At 42.1% G+C, this 20,432-nt stretch overlaps 2 protein-coding genes across 2 annotated transcripts; both read left to right on the forward strand.

Annotated features, from left to right (window-relative positions):
- The first annotated feature begins 2,973 nt into the window (after positions 1-2,973).
- On the forward strand, positions 2,974-9,766 carry LOC143138652 (inactive all-trans-retinol 13,14-reductase-like). The gene is made up of 13 exons (XM_076299077.1): positions 2,974-3,133; positions 3,435-3,617; positions 4,059-4,300; positions 4,703-4,898; positions 5,038-5,235; positions 5,359-5,478; positions 5,570-5,708; positions 5,937-6,046; positions 6,194-6,360; positions 6,612-6,771; positions 6,920-7,042; positions 9,335-9,347; positions 9,610-9,766. Exons 1-13 carry the CDS (start codon positions 2,974-2,976, stop codon positions 9,764-9,766), a joined length of 1,968 nt encoding a protein of 655 aa, XP_076155192.1.
- A 3,677-nt stretch (positions 9,767-13,443) lies between these two features.
- Positions 13,444-19,940, forward strand: LOC143138653 (inactive all-trans-retinol 13,14-reductase-like). The gene is made up of 12 exons (XM_076299078.1): positions 13,444-13,618; positions 15,614-15,796; positions 16,280-16,521; positions 16,651-16,846; positions 16,986-17,183; positions 17,327-17,446; positions 18,059-18,197; positions 18,464-18,573; positions 18,695-18,861; positions 19,169-19,328; positions 19,475-19,597; positions 19,918-19,940. The coding sequence occupies exons 1-12, from the start codon at positions 13,462-13,464 to the stop codon at positions 19,938-19,940; spliced, it is 1,818 nt and encodes a 605-aa protein (XP_076155193.1). The 5' UTR covers positions 13,444-13,461.
- Positions 19,941-20,432: the final 492 nt, after the last annotated feature.

Consider the following 20,432-nt stretch of genomic DNA (forward strand, 5'->3'; position numbering starts at 1 on the left):
AAAGACATTTCTATGACAGACAATGAGCCTAGTTTGATGTGCAGGTTGGTAAACATCAGGGGACAAAGTCCATTCGTTTTGATCGACCTGTATCTTAATTGCCCAGCCACAAAACCCACGGTTCACCACTGATGATGACAGGTCATCCTTTCTTCTTACTCTACATGGACAAAAAATAACTCCATTATGTTTCCTTGTAACCATCCTGAATTATGTGATTTGTTTCCGTCCTAACTGCCACTGCCACGTAATCAGACACTGTTTCGTGTCTGATTACGAAACCTTTGTGGTTTGTGGTTTTCCTCTTGAAGTAGTGTATTACATTTCAAAAACATAATGGCACCATAAGGCATGTGCCAAATATATGTAATTTTAAGGTTATTCCAGTGTTTTTTGTCAGCCATCTTGAATGTCCAAAATAAATAAAAATGTTTTGGTGCTCTATTCATAATGATTCCGGACTGTTTTGAGGTTAATTCCCACTACAAGACCATGTCTCAGTTGCTCAGCTGTGGAAAGCCTCATAGTGAGTAAGGCCTACTAACCTACATTACAGCAGTTTTCAACTATTACCAGAGTAAACGAAGGACTGTGTTAAATAGGCGGAAGAACAATAAGGTCAAACAAGTCTTTTGTTCCTTCAGAAAGTGGGACATGTCCCATATCTGTGAGTTCCTTATCCTCTTTTAGCAGTGTTGTCGATTTCTTCCAATGTTTTGATTATGTTAATTGTCCTGGTCTTGTTGTGACTATGAGGGCAAATGACCAGCCAGACAGATTATTTAGCTAATCTGATCTGATCACTGCCCCACTGCCATTTGGAATTCCACACAAATCATCTTATGAATACAGTGTTAGCTGGATCTTGTGTAAAGTAAAACGGCCGCTCAAGCCTCTCCCACAGCACCCAGAGCGTGTAAGGTTGATATAAAAGGCCTGCACTGAGCGTCAGTCTCTCAGACGCTCAAATACTTTGCTTGCTATCACTGTTATTTCCTCAACCTACAGTATTAACTAGCCTATTGTGGTGGCAATTTAAACCACATCAGGAAGAAAGTCCTCCTTTCTGAACTCTGCAGCATCTCTCCCTTGGCTCTTGGAGGCTTCAGCTGCTTGTCACTGGTCTTCTGTGTGGATCTCTGGACCAGAGGCTTGACTCTCATCATGTGGCTGCTGATGTTTGTGGCGTGGTCCTTGGCCTGTGCCGGGGGAACCTACTGGTACCTGTTTGGGAAGCCAAGCCTGTTGTCTCTGGAGTTGCTATGGCTCAATGATCGATCCACTAGAAGTAGACCAGGAGAAGAGGACCAAGCTGCTGAAGAAAGGTGAGCGACTCGTATAAAACGCTACATTTGTGCCATTTTTAGGTTGCAAGATGACAACACATAATGCCATGTGTGATAGCAACGTTATTCTTTAAGTACTGGATTTGCACATCTCTCTGTGTGTTAAAGGTTGTATCAGCGATAGCGGGGATACGTCACTTCTGTTGATATTCAAACAAAATAGAGAGCTAGCTCGCTACTCCCTCCCCCTCCCTCCCGTGCAATTAAAACTCATAAACGTGCATCTCGTCGTTTATTGGTTGAAACACTTTATTTTGCCTTTGAATGGGTGCCAACCCTTGTTGATAGCAATTGTATTTGTGAACAGATCTTGGAGCCTAGGCTGCCTAGCGGATCGTTAGGAAAGATTAGACAGAGACTTTCTAATGTGGAGACACAGCACTCAAAAAATACTCCATTGAAATGCATGGGGCTAGTTTGTCACGCCAATATGGCCGTTGTCTACGCATATCCCACCCCTTCATCGGCAAAACGTCGACATGTGAATACATTGAGCCAATCATGTGGTGTGATGTGAATACATTGAGCCAATCATATGGTGTGTTGTGAAGACATCGTGCCAATCATGTGTTGTGATCTCGCCGCTGGAGCAAGATTGGTGTCGTGAAGTCTTGCGCATGCGCATTTCTGCCGAAATGGATGCCCGACGAGTGCCCAAAAAGCGTTGTCAAATGGCCGCCGAGTGGAGGGACTTGCCTAAAAGGACTTTGGATTAGATTAATGTGATAATTTATGTTTGGGCCTTTTTTTGGCCTGAAATCGCTGATACAACCTTTAATGTCAGAGAGGAAATCAGAGAGAGCAAGAAAAACTTTCATTTCTCTATCCCAAGAAGGGTAGGGTACAGCAATGGTCTTTTCACAGAAGGTACAACGGCACTGGAAGCCAAAAGGACTTTAGCATTGTGCTAATGTGCTTGGTTCCTTTCATTCATATATGACTTACCACTGCTACATTCAGTTGTTGCACCAGCTTTAGGGTGTAGTTAATTAATGCAACAACCGTTACATAAGGTAAAGGACATGCTGTAATAGAGAACAATAGGCAAATGAGTCTTTGTACTGTTATGCAATTTTACACTGATTATAGTCATACTGTGTGCTCCACCGGATAATTCACTAATCTGATTACTGGTGGCCACATTGTAATTTGAAATTGCACACATTTTTGCACAAAAACAGCTTTTAGGTTTCCCACTGCTGTTTGTGCTCAGGATCTTTCTCATGGTATTACATTTGTAAGTTCATTGTGCATAGTTATTAAGCAAGCTTAGTTAGACTTTTCACACTTTGGATTACAATTAGAACCCTTGGATACATTCATGGTAAATTGGCTACAATTTGCATACATACTATGAGAGATGAGTTTTGACAGTTTCTCTGTGAGCAGTCCCTCAGCTGTTTTGAGACAGTGGTATTACGTGTGTTATACATTCATACAACAGATTCAAACATCTGTCTCTTAGAGAATTACTGTATATTGCTTATTGTTGTAAGTCGAAGTAAAACAAACTGTACATATCCTTTTTTCTGAACTGTCCTTCATCTCTTTCTCAGCTCTTGGAGGCTTCTGCTGTGTGTTACTGGTCTGCTATGTGGGTCTCTGGATCAGAAGCTTGACCCTCATCATGAAGCTGCTGCTGTTTCTGGTGTCTGGTTCCTTGGCCTGTGCTGGCGGAACCTACTGGTACCTGTTTCTAAAGCCCAGCCCGTTCTCTCTGGAGTCACTGCGGCCCACAGAACCACTAGAAGTGGACCAGAAGAAGAGGAACAAGGTGCTGAAGAAAGGTGAGAGGTCAAATCCCTGTAAGCTTCTATGCATTTATATGACATGATGACATTTGAAAAAAAAAACGTATACATGTTATTGTGTTTCTTTGTGTGACTGGATGCTGGATCTGCATCTATCTCTCTGATGAGGTTTTGGTCTTCCTGACCATTTCTTTCCTTCTTGTATTGCTTTCTCATATCAGAAAGCACAGCAGCAAATGGCGAGAGCCAGGCTGGTGTGGACTCGTACCATTTATCATCATAATGTCAGTCATCTGCAAGGCCAACTGCAATTACATATGTGTCTCCCTCTGTGTAGGTTTCAGTAGGGAGAGAATCCCTGAGAACCTGGATGCCATCATCATCGGTAGCGGTCTCGGAGGCCTGACTACGGCTGCTTGTATGGCCAAAAAGGGGAAGAGAGTGCTGGTTCTAGAACAACATGACAATGCTGGTGGATGCTGCCACACCTTCACGGAGAAAGGCTTTGAATTTGATGTTGGTGAGTAGACCTACTACTAATGGGTTGCTGATCTAAATTGTATTCTCACTATATGAACACAAAATGCATAGCTAAACACCTAAACATCCTGTGCCTTTCTTCTAAAAGATCATCAGTCCAATCAATATGTACTAGTACATGAGCATGTAGTGTTGCCATTTGGACTCAATGCCACACCACTCATATGGTCATGACACTAAGTTGAATATGAAATCTATAACTCAGATACAGTGTGTAGACAGGGAAAGAAAGTCAGTCACTAGAGGAGATGGGGCAGTCCTTGGGGTAGTTTTCTAGGAAGAAAATCTACTTTACAGGCAAGTAAAGCTGCTGCCACCAGCTGTCCTTAGGTACTACAAATTCAACACCATTGTTTCTCTGTGCTCCTGCATTAAAGTCATATGTGTGTGTAATGGGTGTATGTGTTTTATATGTGTGTAGGCCTGCACTACGTTGGTCAGCTGCATGAGAACAGCCTGATGCGAATCGCCTTTGACCAGATCACCGAGGGTCAGCTGGAATTTGTGACCCTGCCCCAGCACTTTGACACCGTCCACATTGGCCTGGGGGAGGAGCACCGAGAGTATAGCTACTACAGCGGGAAGACCGAGATGGAGACCAACATGAAGAAGGAGTTCCCAGATGACACCAAGGCTGTTGAGGAGTTCTTCAGAGTCATGAAGGTATGATATGGAGGTCACTGCCCCCTGCAGTCAGACAGGGGAAGTATGGTATATGGCATACATTTGTCAATACTGATGGTTTTAGCAAAGTCCTTTTAGGCAAGTCCCTCCACAACACATGATTGGCACTATGTCTTCACAAGACACAACACATGATTGGCACTATGTCTTCACAACACACCATATGATTGGCTCAATGTATTCACAACACAACACATGATTGGCTCAATGTATCCACATGTCAACGTTTTGCCGCGTTAGGGGTGTAGACAACTGCCATATTGGCGTTACAAACTAACCCATGCATTTCTATGGAGGATTTTTTGAGTGCTGTGTCTCCTCATTAGAAAGTCTCTGGTTTTAGTACCTCATTCTTTGTTGTTGTTCTTGTTGTTGTTGTAGGTCTCTGCCAGGAAGAGCCACTACCTGGGCCTCCTGAAGCTCATCCCTCGCTGGCTGGCCCTCTTCTTTCTCAAGTCCGGCATCGCTGACCGCTGCTCCTCCGTCTTCCGTCTGGCCACCACCGGCGTCACCACCTGGGCTGACCAGCTGACCAATAACAAGGACCTCCAGCTCATGTTCAACTACCTCTTCATTGGTGAGTTCCTCCAGGTTATCTCTTACCCTACTATTGTCAGCAGGAGCAGATAATCTTCGTATAGTTATTGTCACATTTGGCTTTGTAAGGCTAATTACATTTGACATCATCTCTCTGTTATTATATCTTTCCCCCATAGGTGATCGCCCTAGGGACTGTAGTCTATACATGAATGCCCTCCTTATCCACCACTACAAGCGTGGAGCCTACTATCCTAGAGGGGGCGCCAGTGAGATCCCCTACCACATCAGCAACACCATCCGCAAGTATGGCGGTGAAGTGCTGGTGAGAGCTCCGGTCACTCGAATCCTGTTGGATAAAGATGGCGCTGCCTGTGGTGAGTACTGGTCTGGATTGAGATGGCCCCTCTAGTTTAGAATAGATTACTCAGGGCTTAGCTTTCTCTTGTGTCTTGTTCTCTTATGTCATCACACATGTTTTTTATTATGTGATTGGCCAGGTGTGATGGTGAGGAAAGGCCAAGAGGAAGTGGAGGTGAAAGCCCCTATCGTGATCTCCAACTGTGGACTCTTCAACACCTTCAAGTACTTGCTGCCTCCTCAGATTCACATAAAACATGGTGAGTCAAAACAGTGAATCATAAATATCTAATAAATGTACATTCTCTTTTTTGAAACAAAGTGAACAGGAATTAATTATTTCTTTTGTAGATATCCAGATGCGTGCGCAAATGATGAAACCTGGCAAAGCTTGCGTGCTCCTCTTCTGTGGTTTCGATGCCACTGCTGAAGAGCTCGACATCACGCCAACCACTTTATGGCTCTTCAAGGAGAACGACATAGACAAATCGTGAGTACCTTGACCAGTGATTAGAAAAGAATGGATAGAGTACACACATGTCAGAAGTGGAGCTACAAGAAGGAACTAATATATCCCCAAAATTAGCCAATTTAGGCAACATATTAAGGGTTTATTTGTCCATATATTATGACTTATATAATGCCTTTAATACAATTTAATGATACAGGCTGGAATTAAATTAAATTGGACAGAACTAAATTGGATTTTATGTTTCAGGATGGACAAATTCTTCAGTATGAGTAAAGAGGAGGCCCCTGACAATGTTCCCATGGTGTTCATCACCTTCCCATCTGCCAAAGACCCTGCCTCTAAGATCAGACACCCCGGTAAGACTGTATGCAACACACACATCTCAGAATCATTTGGGTCCCGTTTATCAACCTTATTACAGACGTAGTATAATGCCGATTTTTTTGCATTTCATGAAAGCTTACACATACTTGTTATGCTAATTTTCATGCTTACCTTGGTAGGCAAATCCTGTATGACCGTTCTGACCATGGTGAACTATGAGTGGTTTGAGGAGTGGAAGGACACGACAGTAAGGAGGAGAGGAGACGACTACACAGAGTACAAGAACAGATTCGCTGACCACCTCTTTAACTGGGCCTGTTTGCATTACCCTAAGATTAAAGACAAGGTAAGTTGTGGAAGGACTTTTTTTGTTACTTTTATTCAGGAATTAATAGATCTACTAACTGAATTTGAGTTCCAATGATATATGAGTACTATATTGGAGAATGGAAAAGATAAACAGAGTAAATTCACTAATCTTCACTTCCTATCTGAATGTTACACTGCCTTCTAAGGCTGTTTTTGCAGGTCAACATCACAACCATAGAGAATAATTATCATTCACATTTCTGTGTTTCTGTCTGTCACCCTGTTCAGGTGGTGTACCAGGAGATAGCCACACCACTCTCCAATGAGCACTACCTGAGAGCATTCAGGGGGGCCCCGTACTCTGGCGAGCACACCCTAGAACGCTTTGACCCAGTGTTAATGGCCAAGAACCGCTGTGACACGCCCGTCAAAAACCTCTACATCACAGGTAAGGGAGTGTCATTGTGAGTCTGTCTGTATTCACGTAATTGGATCTGTCTGTATGTAAGTGTGCGTGTCTGTGTGCAAAATCTTGCTTTGTCTGTAAATCTCTATGTATTTGCATTGGTGCTTTAAACTATTTATGTGTGTTTCAGGTCAGGACGTGTTCAGCTGTGGTATTGCAGGGGCCCTGCATGGCGGGCTGATCTGTGCCTCCACAGTGTTGGGCCACCTCCTGTACGTCGACCTCTTCATGATGAAGATTAAACTGAAGGGGGGCAGCATTCTACGCACTTTACAAAAATTATTTTTCTAATCGAAATCTTTCTGTTTTATTATGACCACAGCTAGCAATAAGGTAGCTTGGTCATACAGCTTTTGGCAACGTCCATTTCAACCGATTTTTGTTCGGTGATTCCTTGGCTACTTGTCCACAGGTACACTTTCATGGACGCACATCAAATTTTGTGAACCTTTACACTGCAACTGACTCATTTCAGTATGCAAAGACATGCTTGTGCCAATATCTTTTGATGAAGGTACAAACTACACAGAAGTTGATACAATTCACAATCACAGGCTTTAGATGTTCAATTCCATCCATAGGGGGCGCTGTAAATTACACACCTCAAAAGGTCGGATCCAGATGATCACCGCCTGCGAATATATTTGAACTTATTATTGAGATAGGACATGTCCATGTCTGCTGTAAATGTTGACTTTTAGAATTGTTGTAAAATATATTTGTGTCTTCAAATAATAATCCTACCTTGGATACCTACTTGCATATTTGTTAAGTCCTTGTCAACTCAATGTGCTGCATATTGGTGTGTAATAGTAGTGTTGTATAATGACACCATTTGCACTGAGAGCAGACTGTTTGTGGAATTTCTTTGTATTAACTGTAGTTTGTTTTTATGAGCAAAATTGTTTGGATGGGATGTCTGAACTTTGAATCGGGTGTGATGCATGCAGTACCTGGTGTTGCACATGGCTTTTTTGTCATCTAGTGCAAAAGAGGTTTTCAGACATAATTTGTGTTATGCATAATTGTAATGTGTTGTCCTGCATGTGTCAGTCATAATGTCATGCATAATTTGTGCATTTTGTGGAATTTATGTATATATTATTTTTTCATGAGTTTTCATGATAAAGAGGTTATCATTTTGTTATTGCTAGTACAATGTACTCCATTAAAATGATGTGGACACAATATTTATGGTTGTCATGTTTTAGTGTTTATTAATTTAAAATGAATCAGTTTTATACATCCATTGTCTCACAAGAGGAAAAGAGATCCACACACCAGATAGTTCCCCATTCATAATCTTTTTTTATCGTGTGACGTTTTGAGTTTGTGACTTAAGTCAGTCAACACACTCACGTTATCTCATTAAGTATTGCTGAACTATGCAACAAGTAGGGCTACACCTCAGATGCAAATGCAAACAGGTCCAGTACAGTAAATCTGTGTTTACTTTTTTGCATTTTGGTTCCACGTTGCAGTTCCCATATCGGTCTGCTGGATTTTTTAATATTTTAATTCATATGTCGGTCTGTTTATGACTCCTGTTTGTGTGTGGCTATTTTGTTTTGAATCTATGCTCTTCCTTGTCAAAAAAGAATGGCATTATTAAAAAATAACCTCAAAAAAAAAATTTCCTCTTGTACATCGCACCCCACCTGACATGTCTCTGTTTGAGAACCACTGCCCTAAACCAAGGTTTATATATTAATTTTTCTTCAGCTATGAGGTTAATATAGCCTACGGATGTCTTTCCTTCATTCTCTAATGAATGCACCATCTGACTCCATCTGATTCCTCGGGCTGTTAGGCACCTTGTGGCTCAACACACAACTGAGTGGTTTCATACATGCCAGATAGCTTGCCAGGGATGGTATCTACGAGAAATTTAGGTTTTTTTTGACACTTTAAAAAGTAATGCTTAATTAACTACGGTAAATACACAGGTACGGTCAACCGTTTATTTATATATTTATTTTTTTGCATAAAGCACTGGGTTGCGGTTTATACAGAATGCATGTGATACACGGGAAGTTACTGAAATACATGTGAAGGATTGTAGCATGGTTGCAGTAGGCTAGGCTTAAATAGACCAGAGAAGATGAGAGTAGGCCTACGTGTGACTAGCAGTCTGGTATTTATCATGATGTGATCACTAGCTTATCCCTGATACTGCTCTCATCAGGACTATTTGACAATGATGAAATATTACTGTGTTTCAATGCCACTCTTAGCCTAGGCTACTTACATTTCTTAACAACCGCCCATGTCCAATTTGCCGATCCATAACATGGCTCACAGATAGACCACAACTCAGCCGCTGCCCCGGATAGCTCTGGCGTGGGCTCAGATTGCAACACTAACTAACAGAAAGAATGGCGGTGTGTGCGTTTTCACTAATGGAAAACATTGCATTGAAGCTCAGAATATTTGAAACACAAAATTTGCTCAAAATGCATTGGCGAGCAGTCTGTTTTAGGCCCTATTACATCACATCACATCATGTCACATCACATCACATCATGTCTCATCCCCCGTCCCCAAGAAGCCACACCCAAGTGAGCTCAATGACTTCAGGCCAGTCGCTCTAACATCACACGTGATGAAGACCATGGAGTGACTGGTTTTGGGGATACTCAGACCACAAGTACGCCATGCACTAGACCCACTACAGTTTGCATACCAGGAGAAAGTGGCCGTGGACGATGCCATCACATATCTCCTACACAGGACACATTCTCACCTAGACAAGGGGAAAAGTGCTGTGAGAATCATGTTCTTTGACTTCTCCAGTGCTTTTAACACCATCCAACCCCTCAGACTGGGTGACAAGCTCCTGCAGATGGGTGTGGATGCTCACCTGGTATCCTGGATTGCAGACTACCTGACAGAGCGGCCACAGTTCGTCAGACTGAAGAACTGCCTCTCCGACACCGTGATCAGCAGCACTGGAGCTCCACAGGCCAGTCACCATTGAGGGAGTCAATGTGGAGGTGGTAAACACTTGAGTATCTGGGGATACATCTGGACAATAAACTGGACTGGTCAGTCAACATTGAAGCAATCTACAAGAAAGGGCAGAGCAGGCTGCACTTCCTGTACGGTCCTCCTATTTATCTATCTACTACCGGCTCCACAAAAACATTATATCAGTCTTTTTGGTGTCTATAGCAGCTCCAGCTGTTAAGCAAACTGGCACAGGCCAAAACAATGGTTCCAAAAAGGTGATATTGGGTGTTTTCGACCTCTGCGGTCTGTCTGAACATTTAACAGCATATTATCAGTTTGTGATGTTACAGTAAATGAATTACAGTAATAAATAGCCTGTTGAAAGTATGTTATAGTCAAGTCATCACGCATCACTTTTCAGGCTGATGTGGAAGGCTAAGGCCACCTGCTGGTCAATGAAAGTATTACATAATAAAAGTTCTCCAGACACTGACTGCCAAATGCATTACACATGACCTGCAAAGCCTGGTGTATATAAACATATATGCACACAATAGCATAACTAAGTCAAGCATTTCACTGGAAGAATTTAGGCTCAGTGTATATCATAAATGCACAAATAGGCTGACACCAGACATAATTTCACTGCATTTCTTACTTCCAGTAACTATATGCATGTAACAATAAATTTCCTTGTTGTATAGTTATGGTTATTTAGCATCGGTTATGGTTATTTAGCATTTAGCAGACACTTTTGTCCAAAGTGACTTACAGGATATGAATCTTACATGAACCTAGTTAAAATTAACAGTGAACAGTTATTATAAGTTGGTAAGCCAACATTAATTAAAATAGTAAAAACTAGATGTACCGCAGAGCGGTACAAAATATGACCGCCGCCCAGTCCAGCACATTTTTTCCACAAAAATAAATCACGCTGAAAGACCTATATGATTCTAACTGTCTCACTAAATTGCATTATCCACACGTACTCAATTCTCACTGATATCTGCTAGACAACAAGTACCAAAACATGATTAGTTCATAGATTTCACATGTAAAATTCATTTTATACAACCCCACCTCCATCTTGCCTGTTCATAATTCTGAGAAATTCTTGAATTGTGTGCATGTGTGCATGTTCATGTTTATGTTTGCCCTACCCTCCTTTCGGGGGTCCAGTCCAGCGGGGGGGCTACAGATCAAAACGAAAAACGACGGTTCCATTCTATCCATGTGGGGTTACATGCCCACCAAGTTTTGTGTACCCCGGTCTTTCAGTGTCCCGGGAATCATTGTTGGTGTACGTCACTAAATGTACACATAAATTATTTTATTGTAAGGCCCCCCATGAACGAAAGTACACAAAACTTGGCATGCATTCGGAGGGTGTCATAATGATCCTACACTTTTAATTTCGTGCAGTTTTGACCTTGTCAGCCAGAGATATTGTGATGAAAACACCTAATTTTTTGCTTTTTAATTTTTAACTAGGTGGCGCTATACATGAAATAAGTGGTAATGGGATGGGTTGACATGCCCCGTTAAGACCAACATACATAAAAAAGGTGGACCTCCTAGGCCCTACGGTTCTCGAGATATTCACAGAAAACTGTCTCCGGCCACCTACAGGCCAGTTGGTGTATAGTAACATAAATTAATTTATTGTGTGGCCCCCCATGAACGGAATTCCACAAAATTTGGCACGCATACAGAGGGTGTCATAATGATCATACACTTCCAATTTCGTGCAGTTTTGACTATGTTAGGTCACAGATACCTTCAATTACAACACCTCATTTTTACTTTTTTGTGTTTAACTAGGTGGCGCTATACATGAAATGAGTGGTTATGGAATGGGTTGACATGGCCCCTTGAGATCAACATACAAAAAAAAAAATGGTCCTCCTAAACCCTACGGTTCTCGAGATATTCACAGAAAACTGTGTCTGCCCTACCCTCCTTTCGGGGGTCCAGTCCAGCGGGGGGGCTACAGATCAAAACGAAAAACGATGGTTCCATGCTATCCATGTGGGGTTACATGCCCACCAAGTTTCGTGTACCCCGGTCTTTCAGTGTCCCGGGACTCATTGACGGAAATTTGGGCATGCGAAAAAGAAAAAAAAAAAAAAATCTGACTAAACCTATATGACCGCCGCTTCGCTGCGCGGCGGTCATAATAACAATAACGTCAATAAGCGTAAAGGTCTTTTGGACAAAGAGTTCACAGAAAGCATAATGATGGGGTGCCACACACAACCCAATATAAGCTGCAGTGTAAGATGTCAATTATCGGTACTCTGGATATCACCAGATGTAAGCCACTCAGCCTCATTGGGTCAGTGCGTTCTCACCCTCTGTACAACTGTTTCCAACTGAGTTACTGGGGCAAAGGAAGGATAGGTCTAAGGCAATAAGAACAACCAAGTCTTTTGTCCTTTTGGTCCATGACATGGCCTACTTCTGCAGTTTGTTGGCATCCACTTTTGCAATTTGTCGTTACGTAACTGTACATGTTCAGGTTCCCCTCTAGTCTTACAGTCTAGTGGCCTAGGTCATAATTCTGCATCAGCAAATGTTCTTCCAAAGACTCAACAGATGTAATGCTGATTACTATATACAGCTCTAGAAACAACTACGAGATCACTGCACATTTTTATGATGTGGTATGATGTGATATGGTTGCGGAGTGACATTTGAATGAGTTGATGGTACATATTTAAATTTGCTAGTCTCTTAATTTTGAATATGACCGTTGACTCATTCGAATGTCACTCAGCAACCATATATATATATATATATATATATATATATATATAATTTTGTTTTCCAAGTTATTTCACTGGAACTTTAATTGGGCTATGATTATTTGATTTATCTTTACTCAATCAAAACACCACAACTGCACTTTTATTGATATTACCTGAAATATTGTTTGTATTTTTTATTATTATTTTCTGATGCTTTTTAAATGTTATATGTATCCCTGTATGGTGTCCTTGAGTACCAAGAAAGGCGCCTTTACATAAAATGTATTTTTTTTATTGTTATTATTAAATACACAATTAAATAACATATCTTATTAATGTTTTCAAAAATGAATTCATAGCTTTTTGGAAAAGACCTCTTGCAGTATTTTGTTCCTTCGGAGGGCAGGTGGAACATAGCCTACTTTGTCATTATATAACTGTTTTGTCACCTGATCTTCTGGAACTGCAAGCCTGTTGGGTATCATGTAATATGACCAAACAACATCATCACACTGTGAACCAGAGGTCTGCCACATGGCGTTCTATGGGGCCAAGACTGGCTCATGACTAAGAGGACTAATGTCTGACCCCCCCAGATTATTTAGCTAATCTGACCTGATCAATGTTCTACACTGGTCATTGTTTGTTGGTTCTGGTGCTGTATCAAATAATGTGACTGCACAAGCCCCTCCCACAGGACCCAGAGTGGATGAGGTTGGTATAAAAGGCAGCCACTGTCAGTCTCTCTCAGACAGGAAGGCAGAGAAGCAACACTAATGAATCTAGCAGTACTTTTCCTCACTGCTATTCAACAATAAACCCTCTTCGCTGAACTTTGCAGCATCTCTCTCTTTCTCTCTCTCTCTCTCGCACTCCCTCTATCTCTCTCTCTCTCAGCTCTTAGAAGCTTTCACTGCTTGTCACTTGTCTGCTGTGTTGTGTGGATCTCTGGACCAGAGGCTTGACTCTCATCATGTGGCTGCTGATGTTTGTGGCGTGGTCCTTGGCCTGTGCCGGGGGAACCTACTGGTACCTGTTATCGAAGCCGAGCCTGTTCTCTCTGGAGTCACTACGGCCCAAAGAGTCACTAGACCCGGACCAGGAGAAGAGGAACAGGCTGCTGCTGAAAGGTGAGTGACCCATACGTTTATATCTGCAACTGCACATTATGTGTCATGACAGAGAGGGAATGAGAGAGAAAAAGAAAAACATGTCTTTATCTCGAGAAGGGTTGACTATAGCAGTGACTAGCTTTTCACAGGCCTTCCTAAAAAAGACGAGATTCAAGTTAATGCACATATAGTTAGTAGCCTAACGTACAAAACGTAGGGCCTTACTGGCTTTTGGTAAATCACAGAATAAAGCACTGTTGTTTTGTGCATAGTTCATTTTCAATTTCCAAGGGCCGTATCGAGCATTAAAACTTAAACTTAAACACTTTCAGATGGTGCATTAAACTCTTTTGAAAGCACTGCTAAAACATCTTTCTTGTCAACAAAGGTTTTAAATGCAGTTCATTTTCAAAGGAAATACATGTATGTGTCATTTAATATTGACAACATCAGCACTGTCATTGGTTGTGTACTAAATTACTTCAAAGGCGTTCCTGTGTTTATTATCGTATAAAGCTTGCCCCATACTAGATAAGCAGTTGTGATTGGTTCCTGGGATTATGGTGGTTCTGGTTGCCAGGACGATCAGTTATTCAAATCATATCAGTATGGTTCCCAGGCTACTGCTGTTTGTCTATAAGTCTGTAAACTGCAATCACAAGAGGCAAGCACACACAAAGACAAAGAGAAACATTTTCATCTTTTTCATCTTCCTTATGGCTCAGACTAGCACCAATAGCCATAAGGCGGGCGGTATAATGTAATAGGTCGCCACAGCCATATTAACTGACGTATTATTATGTAATTATTACTGTAATCTACAGTCATATGTGGTCTGTCCGACAGATTATGTAAATAACCTGATTACTGGAATCCCACAAATCCGTTTACGCGGGTATAGGATTAAGATTGTGGCCTACCAGGCAAAGTGGCTGTTTGATGAAAACAAAGCCAAAGGCCAAAGTTCATATTCTATTTCATACTACTCGTCAGTAGATTTTTTCATCACCATTAAGGATAGTCTACAGTCACTTACTATACGGTTGTACTTTTACTGAGTAACAACCTGCTATTATGTTGGAAAACATCACCAAAGCATAATTGACCAATTGTGTTTTGTTTCCAGAGAATTTGTTGAGGGAGTGTTGACAATATCTAATCTTTTTACTGCAATTCCTCAGCTGCTCAGGTGCTGTATAAATGAATATGACAGCATAAACCTCTAGTTGGCGAAAAGCATGATAAAAACATCCTCTTTAACATTCTGTCTCTTAGTGAAATATTTTTTATTCTCATCACTGCTGTTTCTTCAACCTCTCTATTTGCTTACTGCAGCAAGTCAAATGAAATCTAAAAGTTCCTCTATTTCTGAACTGTTCTTCATCTCTTTCTCAGCTCTTGGAGGCTTCTGCTGTGTGTCACTGGTCTGCTATGTGGGTCTCTGGATCAGAAGCTTGACCCTCATCATGAAGCTGCTGCTGTTTCTGGTGTCTGGTTCCTTGGCCTGTACTGGGGGAACCTACTGGTACCTGTTTCTGAAGCCCAGCCCGTTCTCTCTGGAGTCACTGCGGCCCACAGAACCACTAGAAGTGGACCAGAAGAAGAGGAACAAGGTGCTGAAGAAAGGTGAGAGGTCAAATCCCCCAAAATATCCTATTTATGTGCCATGTTTAAATTACCATTTGAAAACCATACGTGTTTACTGAATATCTATGTTTGTAGTTTGTGCTAGTGCATGATTGTGTGCGATTGTATGAATGTGTTACTTTGTGTGACTGAATACTGGAAATGTGTTTATCACATATGTGTTATGTTAGAGAGAGATTGTGAAGTAGCTGTGACAAGGTTTTGGTCTTTCTGACAATTAATTTCCTTCTTGTATTGCTTTCTGATGTCAGAAAGCACAGCTGTAAAAATAGCGAGACTCAAGTTGTGAAGTCATACTATTTATCATTATAATGTCAGACATCTGCAAGGCCAACTGCAATTGCTCATGTGTCTCCCTCTGTGTAGGTTTCAGTAGGGAGAGAATCCCTGAGAACCTGGATGCCATCATCATCGGTAGCGGTCTTGGAGGCCTGACTACGGCTGCTTGTATGGCCAAAAAGGGGAAGAGGGTGCTGGTTCTAGAGCAACATGACAATGCTGGTGGATGCTGCCACACCTTCACGGAGAAAGGCTTTGAATTCGATGTTGGTGAGTAGGCCTACTACTAGTGGGTTACTGATCTAAATTGTACATGAACTATATGAACACATCATGCATAGCTAAACATCTAAACATCCAGTGGGGTTGCAGCTATAGAATCAATAGTCCAATCCACGTGTACGACCATGTAGTGTGTGGCCACTTAAACTTCCTCACTAGTCAGATATGGTCATGAGTTTAATGCATAATTAATTAATTTCAACAACTCATTAAACAGGAACAGTGTATGATCAGAGGAAGGTCACTCACCAGTTGAAAGGAGATGGGGGTAGTCCTGTGATAGTGTGCAGGGAATCCCCTTTATAGGCACACCTCCACTAGTGTGGGTTAGTCAGTCAATCAGGTCACCTGCTGCCACCCTTTGGCTGTCTTTGGGTACTACACTCTTTCCACACTTCTTTCTCTGTGCTCTTACAACATACTCAAGTGTGTGTTTATGTGTGTGTGTGTGTGTGTGTGTGTGTGTGGTAGGCCTTCACTACGTCGGTCAGCTGCATGAGAACAGCCTGATGCGAATCGCCTTTGACCAAATCACAGAAGGTCAGCTGGAATTTGTGACCCTGCCCCAGCACTTTGACAATATCCACATTGGTCAGGGAGAGGAGCACCGCGAGTATAGCTTCTATACTGGGAAGACCGAGATGGAGGCCAACATGAAGAAGCAGTTCCCAGAAGACACCAAGGCTGTTGAGGAGTTCTTCAGAGTCATGAAGGTATGACATGGAGGACACTGCAGTCAGGGAGGAGCAGTTGGATTGTAATGCACTTAAAGTGTATAGTGCATACATATTGAAGGCAATGTAAGTTTTTACTTTTTATTCTTGTTGTTATTGATGTTGTAGGTCTCAGCCAGGAAGACCTTCTACCTGGGCCTCCTGAAGCTCATCCCTCGCTGGCTGGCCCTCTTCTTTCTCAAGTCCGGCATCGCTGACCGCTGCTCCTCCGTCTTCCGTCTGGCCACCACCGGCGTCACTACCTGGGCTGACCAGCTGACCAATAACAAGGACCTCCAGCTCATGTTCAACTACCTCTTCATTGGTGAGTTCCTCCAGGTTATCTCCTACCCTACTATGGTCAGCAGAAGCAGCAGATCATCTTCGTATAGTTATTTTCACATTTGGCTCTTCAAGGCTAATAACCTTTGATCTCATCTCTCCCTCCTCTCTTTCACCCATAGGTGATCGCCCTAGAGACTGTAGCCTCTTCATGAATGCCCTCCTCATCCACCACTACAAGCGTGGAGCCTACTATCCTAGAGGGGGCGCCAGTGAGATCCCCTACCACATCAGCAACACCATCCGCAAGTATGGCGGTGAAGTGCTGGTGAGAGCTCCGGTCACTCGAATCCTGTTGGATAAAGATGGCGCTGCCTGTGGTGAGTACTGGTCTGGATTGAAAGATCTACTTTAAAATAGATCACTCAGAGCTTTCTCTAGTGTCTTGTTCTCTTATGACTCACTGAAAGTCAATTATTTGTTTATCTAACATGTTTTCTTATGATCTTATGTGAATGTCAAGGTGTGGCGGTGAGGAAGGGCCAAGAGGTAGTGGAGGTGAAAGCACCCATCGTAATCTCCAATTGTGGCCTCTTCAACACCTTCAAGTACTTGCTGCCTCCTCAGATTCAGATGAAACATGGTGAGTCATGTCAACTTACACAACAAACAATTAGGGAAGACCATAGACACAACCATCATTCAGTATTATTTATTTCTTATTGACATTGTACCACAGTCCACAGTCCATTTCCAGTAGGTCGGATGGACCACTAGTTGTACATGTTATACACATGTTTGTATTTAGAAGATTTCTGTATAGACACACAACTGCAGAAAGAGTGGCAGTCCAAGACACATTTCCCACACATAAGTATAAGTGTAAGTATAAGTATATATACTCTTTTGATCCCGTGAGGGAAATTTGGTCTCTGCATTTATCCCAATCCGTGAATTAGTGAAACACACACAGCACACAGTAAGGTGAAGCACACACTAATCCCGGCGCAGTGAGCTGCCTGCTTTAACAGCGGCGCTCGGGGAGCAGTGAGGGGTTAGGTGCCTTGCTCAAGGGCACTTCAGCCGTGGCCCACTGTTCGGGTCTTGAACCGGCAACCCTCCGGTTGCAAGTCCAGAGTGCTAACTAGTGGGCCACAACTGCCCCTCATATATTGTAGGACAACAAAGTGAATCTTGAATAAAAACATCTCTTTTTTGAAACAAAATGAACAGGAATGATTTATTTCTTCTGCAGATATCCAGACACGTGCCCAAATGATGAAACCTGGCAAAGCTTGCGTGCTCCTCTTCTGTGGTTTCGATGCCACTGCTGAAGAGCTCGACATCACGCCAACCACTTTATGGCTCTTCAAGGAAAACGACATAGACATATCGTGAGTACCTTGACCAGTGCTTACAAAAGTGTGGACACTCTCAAACACTGTCAAAAGTGAAGCCACCAGAAAAAAAACTAAAGAATGGCAGATATTGAACCAAAATGTGCTCATTTCATTGACAGACTTGAGCTTTAATTTGTCACGAAATTAACTGGAATTGAATTAATTTGTCACGAAATTAACTGGAATTGAATTAGAACTGGAATTGAACCAGATTGAACAAAATGAAACTGGATTGACCTGTATTAAACTTTTTGTCTCAGGATGGATAAATTCTTTGCTATGAGCAAAGATGAGGCCCCTGACAATGTTCCCATGGTGTTCATCACCTTCCCATCTGCCAAAGACACCTCCTCACAGATCAGACACCCAGGTGAGTTTGCCCCGAACATATTCACCCATTATTAAGGACCCACTGCTGAAATAAATTTGATTTGCATCTAATACAAGCTTCCACATTTTTGTGATGCTAACTGTCCTGCTTATCTTGGTAGGTAAATCCTGCATGACTGTCCTGACCATGGTGAACTACGAGTGGTTCGAGGAGTGGAAGGACTCAACAGTTAGGAAGAGAGGAGACGACTACACAGAGTACAAGAACAGATTCGCTGACCACCTCTTTAACTGGGCCTGCGAGCATTTCCCTAAGATCAAAGACAAGGTGAGCAGGGGATGCATGGCAAGTACACAGTCTTTACAAACCATGAAGTAGGAAACTGAAAATACAAATTTTGGTTCAGCGAGTTATGGATTAAATTTTAACATGACGTTTAACAAGACGAGCTCTAATGATAGATCACTTGGAGGACACAATAGATAGAACAGATACAGTATATTCACCATCCTTCACATTTGGCATTTCTTTTCATCCTACTTTTATGAGAGGAGTTTTTTTCCAGGTCAACATCACAACCATAGAGAATAATTATCATTCACATTTCTGTGTTTCTGTCTGTCACCCCCTTCAGGTGGTGTACCAGGAGATAGCCACACCACTCTCCAATGAGCACTACCTGAGAGCATTCAGGGGGGCCCCGTACTCTGGCGAGCACACCCTAGAACGCTTTGACCCAGTGTTAATGGCCAAGAACCGTTGTGACACGCCCGTCAAAAACCTCTACATCACAGGTAAGGGAGTGTCATTGTGAGTTTGTCTGTATTCACGTAATTGGATCTGTCTGTGTGTGAGTGTGTGTGTCTGTGTGCAAAATCTTGCTTTGTCTGTATCTCTATGTATTTGCATTGGTGCTTTAAACTATTTATGTGTGTTTCAGGTCAGGACGTGTTCAGCTGTGGTATTGCAGGGGCCCTGCATGGCGGGCTGATCTGTGCCTCCACAGTGTTGGGCCACCTCCTCTACGTCGACCTCTTCATGATGAAGATTAAACTGAAGGGGGGCAGCATTTTACGCACTTTACAGAAATTGATTTTTTAATTGAGGTTTTCGTACTTTATCATTTCCTTTTTTCTTTTTGTTTTTAGTTAGACAGTTGCAGTACCGCAGCTTTGTTATGTAGGTTTTGTCAAGTTGTTTTGTTTGTTTTATCTTTGAAACTTGGCTTACTTGTTGCTCAGCATGGCTGATAAAGACAATAAGGGTTTTTGGCCTCTATTGGCATGTCCCCTTGTGTTTGCAGCCATTGAGGTCAAACAAGCAGAAATACAGAACAACTGTTGTGTTTTTGGCCTCTATTGGCATGTCCCCTTGTGTTTGCAGCCACTGAGGTCAAGCAAGTGTAAAGCAGTTTTTGTGCAATAACTCAACAACTGTTGTGTAAAATCTTATATTGGCTCTGAGAGGCACATCACCCCTAGCTGACTATGACTCATTTACAGAGTAAGGTCACCTTAGTGAATATCTTTAACCTTTAATATAAAAATCTGGCCTTTCAATGATGGCACTGCAACTGACATCTGTCAATACCTCAAGACATGTGTGGCAATGTGTTGTTATTACAGTAGATGATACAAACTACTCAAAATGTGACATGATGTGTCACCTTCACATGTTTTGGAGGCATGCCATATTTTGTGAAATTCTGTCCATATTGTTGTTTTCAAACATATTCTTACCTTCATCCATTACTTCTATTTTGTATATACTTGTATATTCCTGAACTTTTTGTAAATATTGTGCATAATGGTGCATAACATTGCATTGTGTGAGGACTGTGAGCAGATTGTATTACCTAAAAGTTTGTCCTTGTGAGAGAATATATAGATAGATAGAGT

Source organism: Alosa pseudoharengus, unplaced genomic scaffold, assembly GCF_046254945.1.
Source record: "Alosa pseudoharengus isolate Yale_2024_CS ecotype anadromous, Long Island Sound unplaced genomic scaffold, YU_APseudo_1.1 YU_APseudo_1.1_scf_21, whole genome shotgun sequence".
In the NCBI taxonomy this organism is placed as follows: Eukaryota; Metazoa; Chordata; class Actinopteri; order Clupeiformes; family Clupeidae; genus Alosa; species Alosa pseudoharengus.